The sequence below is a fragment of the Microtus ochrogaster genome, chromosome 17, assembly GCF_000317375.1.
Source record: "Microtus ochrogaster isolate Prairie Vole_2 chromosome 17, MicOch1.0, whole genome shotgun sequence".
NCBI classification, from domain to species: Eukaryota; Metazoa; Chordata; class Mammalia; order Rodentia; family Cricetidae; genus Microtus; species Microtus ochrogaster.
In genome coordinates, this window is record NC_022019.1 from 15,156,579 (window position 1) to 15,160,849 (window position 4,271).

Below are 4,271 nucleotides of genomic sequence, written 5' to 3' on the forward strand. Positions count from 1 at the left end.
TGCTGCGCAACTTTCACACTTTCCTCTATGAACCAGAGTGGCGCTTCATGGAGAGCAAGGAGAAGCACCGCCAAGTGCTGGAGGACTTCCCCACGGTAGTGGACTCTCTTCTGGGTACATATGTTGCTAATTGGCAGTGCTGTTGTCAGTCAGCCCCGGGGCTGATGATGGCCGAGAACTCTGGCAGCTGAGTCCAGCACCAGATGTCTCTCCTTAGGGTCCCAGCTTACTAATTGGTAATGAGGTAGAGACCCCTCCCTACATTGGTTTCTGTCTATGTGTAGAGACATAACAGCTCCCTGATTCTAGTGTTGTTAATTCTCTTTCTACAGGGCGTTGTTAAGATGTCCTGGTCTGTTCATACAGAAAGACTTCTGTACCGTCACACAGTTCAGGCTTCTAAAAGATACCCTCTCCCCCCAAAAAAATTTTAAGTGAATGTCCAGACTGGCTCTCCCGGACCTATTGATTGTGGTGTAGCCTTCAGTGAGGCTGGTTGGCTAGGATAGCTGCTCAGCATGGGTCACATCTGTGGGCAGGGTGTGGGCTGCTACAGCAGCCAGGTGAAATCCTTGGCACTTCCCCTGAGCTGTGTGACTCAGTATCCCAATCTGCATGGGTGGAGCTGCAAAAGTTGGGTAGTTCCTTAGGTACAAAGTTCTTAGGTCAGTGCCTGGTGCATACTAAGTGTTGTGTAGGTATTAGCTCTCGAGGTGGATTATAGTTAAAGCCCCAAGCTTTAGGGACTCTAAACCTCTTGTACATGGACCTCACTTCGTCCTTTTCTAGAATTTGCATGGTTAGCCAAGTCACATGGTCCCTGATACCCTAAAGAGGGCATCTGTTTGCTGCATAGTTGCTAGAGTTCTGGAGAACAGAGAACAGTCCTTATATGACGTTTACAATGAAGGAATCTATCTAGTCTGAACAGTGGGGGGGGGGGGTTTGAAAAAGACTCCTATTGGGCAAGGGCTGTTTCCACTTGGTTTTTTTTTTTTTTTTTTTTTTTTTGATTTTCGAGACAGGGTTTCTCTGTAGTTTTTGGTGCCTGTCCTGGAACTAGCTCTTGTAAACCAGCCTGGCCTCGAACTCGCAGAGATCCGCCTGCCTCTGCCTCCCCAGTGCTGGGATTAAAGGCATGCGCCACCACCGCCCGGCTTGTTTCCACTTGTTGAGATCATGTTTATAGGGCCAAAGCCCAAAATCTAATGCACTGTGTTATGACTCCAAGAAAGACTGGAGAAATGCCTGAGCTGTTAGAGCTCTGAGCTAGGGGAGAAACTGGTACACTGGTGTCTTCGAGGTACCTCTGAAACTCAGCACCGAGCCTCTGAGCCCTGCCAGTGTCGATGACACTGTGAGCCCCCTGGTGTGTCTTTTTAGAAACAGACATGGATTTTGCTTTTCTCTTCAGTACTAGGTATGGAACCCAGGGCCCTATGGTCTCTAGGTAACTCTTATTTATTATTACTGTTCCGTATCCTCAGCCTGCCTTTTTCTCAAAGGCTGACCATGAACCCACTTTGTGTTTTAAGCTAACCTTCCTACCCAACCTCCTAAGGAATACCAGACTTGCCTCCAAAAATCCATTTTGCTTTGTTTTTGAAGCAGGATTTCAGTATGTTTCCTTGGCTGGCCTGGAGCTGGATGATTTGGAACTCACAGAGCTCTACCTGCCTCTGTTTCCCGGGTGCTGGGATTTTAGGTGTGTGCTATCACATCTGGCTCAAACTACTTTTCATACAGGGACATTACAATCGTTAAATACTTTCTGGTTGTGGGATAATTTTCTTACATGGATCATAAAAATTTAAGGTAACCTCCAGGCAGTGGTGGCACATCCCTTTAATCCTAGTACTCAGAGACAGAGTTATGTGGATCTCTGTGAGTTCAAAGCCAGCCTGGTCTACAGAGTGAGTTCCAGGACAGCTAGGGCTATTACACAGAAAAATCATGTCTCAAGGAACCAAAACAGTTAAGTTAGCCTCATCTGCCCAACAGAAAGAATATAAAACTGTGAGAATGTTAAAGTAAATTTGGGAGATAGGTAATTTTCAGATCTGCGTCAAGTATGTTGGTAAAGCCCAGTGTCTTCCTTGATACATGTGGCAGTCCAATGGAAGAGAATGTTTGGCTTTGGAGGGCTTCAAAGGTGAGCATTTGATAAATTGATCTTTTCCTGTTTGCATAAGGAGGTTAGGAAACAGCGAACTGTCCCAGCTAGAGAAAAGGGAGCTAAAAATATAGGCCAGAAAAGAAGCCACTTGTTATTGTTAGCCATTTATATTCTGATAGAGGTGAAGGCAGGGTTCTCTGCAGCTTTGGAGCCTGTCCTGAAACTAGCTCTTGTAGATCAGGTTTTGGCCTTAAACTCACAGAGATCCTCCTACCTCTGCCTCCCAAGTGCAACAAGTGTGCTTATCAAGGCCAGGTAAATAGAATGTACTTTCAAGGGCAGTGTATTAGTTCATTGGTAAATTTAAATGGTTTTGCCACATATGATTGCGGACCTCCATTTGTACGCGCTCTTGTTCTGCAAATAAGCCAAGTGAACTCTCTTTCCTGGAGGCACAGTGTGTGAGCATGCTGTTTTGTGTTTGTCTGCTTCAGCCTTGAGGGTTTTTTGGTTTTGTTTTTTCGAGACCGGGTTTCTCTGTGGTGCTCTGGCTGTCCTGGAACTTACTCTATAGACCAGGCTGACCTAAGACTCAGAGAGATCCACCTGCCTCTGTCTTCCCAGTGCTATGACCTAAAGCGTGCGATTGGGTTTACCGCAGCCTTTGTAATGTCCCCCCACCCCTGGCTTTTACTTACACCATCTGAAGTGTATCTGTACTTTCTACATTTTTGCATACGAGGGAGCTGAGGTACAGAGAAATTCAAGTCCCTTGCCCAAACGGGGAGTCAGGGTTGGAGCCCAGGGTGCCTGGCCCCAGCAACATGGTGCTGATCTGTGCATCTTTTTTGCTGCCTTTTTATAGCTGGATGAGGTGCGGCAGTGGAGGCAGGAGGGATTTGGAGCTCGAGGCTAGCCTCAACTACATAGGGAGTTTGAGGCCAGGATTTATGTAAACTTGTCTGAAAAACAACAAAAAAGCCCGAAGGACAAGAGGAGGTTAAAACATCCAGACATGTCAGCACACATCAGTGAGTGTAGAGAGGCGAAGGCAGGAGGACCAGGAGTTTAAATCAGTTCTGAATATCATAATAAGAACCTGCCTCAGAAGGAGGGTGGGGGCTTAGAACAACAAATCAGCCAGTATTTTAATCATAATCTGTCCAAGGCCTTCTATAAGGAGAGGAGTTTGCCTTTGAAAGTTAACAAAAGTGCCTTGAGCCTCTTGCCCTGTTTGGGATTTGGCCTTTATTGTCTCAGGAGACTTATCACCATAATGTGCCTTCATGTCCTTGGAATGGCCAGCAAGTGTTATAGGGAGCTGGGAGTGTGCAGTGGTTGTGGCTCAGTCCACAACTATGGGAGAAGCCCTCCTGGCTTGTATTAAGTAGCAGAGCCTGAAGAAGAATATAGATCTTCCCTCCAGGTTCCAGGAGGACAGAATTCTTCCTTGTTTTGATGGCTACTTTTTATTTTCATTTGCTTGAATTAAAGACACTAGCTTCAAGAAGGAAGTACTTGGGGACCCTGACTGATGAAGGGAAGTGGCTTGTCTGACCTGGCTTGTGAGCTCTGCGGGGCTGTGCACTTCTGCTTGTGCCATGAAGTGTGTGTGTAATCTTATGTTTTGTTTTGTTTGCTCTCCATTTCAGATCTCCCTGGAGTTTAGAAATTTGGCAGAGAAATACCAAACAGTGATTGCTGACATCTGCCAGAAAATGGGATGTGGGATGGCAGAATTTGTGGACAAGCATGTGACCTCCAAACAGGACTGGGACAAGGTCAGTGTCTCTGTGAGCCGGGTTTACATCTGCTAAGTTAGACAGCGAGCAGTCACCGTGGTGAAACTCAGAGCAAGGACAGCATAGCCTCCAGATCTGGATTTTCTGGTTTAACCAACGTCTGTTGAAGTTGACTGTGTCCTTACACCCACTTAGCTTAACGTTGTCAGTGGTAGTCCGTGCCCTAGAGGGCTCACTGCTGCCCAAGTGAGTTGTAAGAGTATCCTGAGCTGCAGTGAAATATCAGGTACATGGCCAAATCATTTCCTGTATTACAGAAGTGGCGGTGCTTTTCAGATTTTAAGAACAATGCTTGTTGTTACTGGTATTTTCTTTTCTGTTATGGAATGCTGTGTGTGTGCATGCGTTAGTGT

The 4,271-nt window shown here is 46.2% G+C and overlaps 1 protein-coding gene across 1 annotated transcript in view; it reads left to right on the forward strand.

Moving 5' to 3' along the window:
• Positions 1-4,271, forward strand: part of Fdft1 (farnesyl-diphosphate farnesyltransferase 1) — a 27,064-nt gene that overhangs the window by 11,109 nt on the left and 11,684 nt on the right. The window contains exons 3-4 of the mRNA XM_026783170.1: positions 3-95; positions 3,769-3,897. Coding sequence (XP_026638971.1) covers positions 3-95; positions 3,769-3,897 — 222 coding nt within the window. The remainder of the gene's footprint in view (positions 1-2; positions 96-3,768; positions 3,898-4,271) is intronic.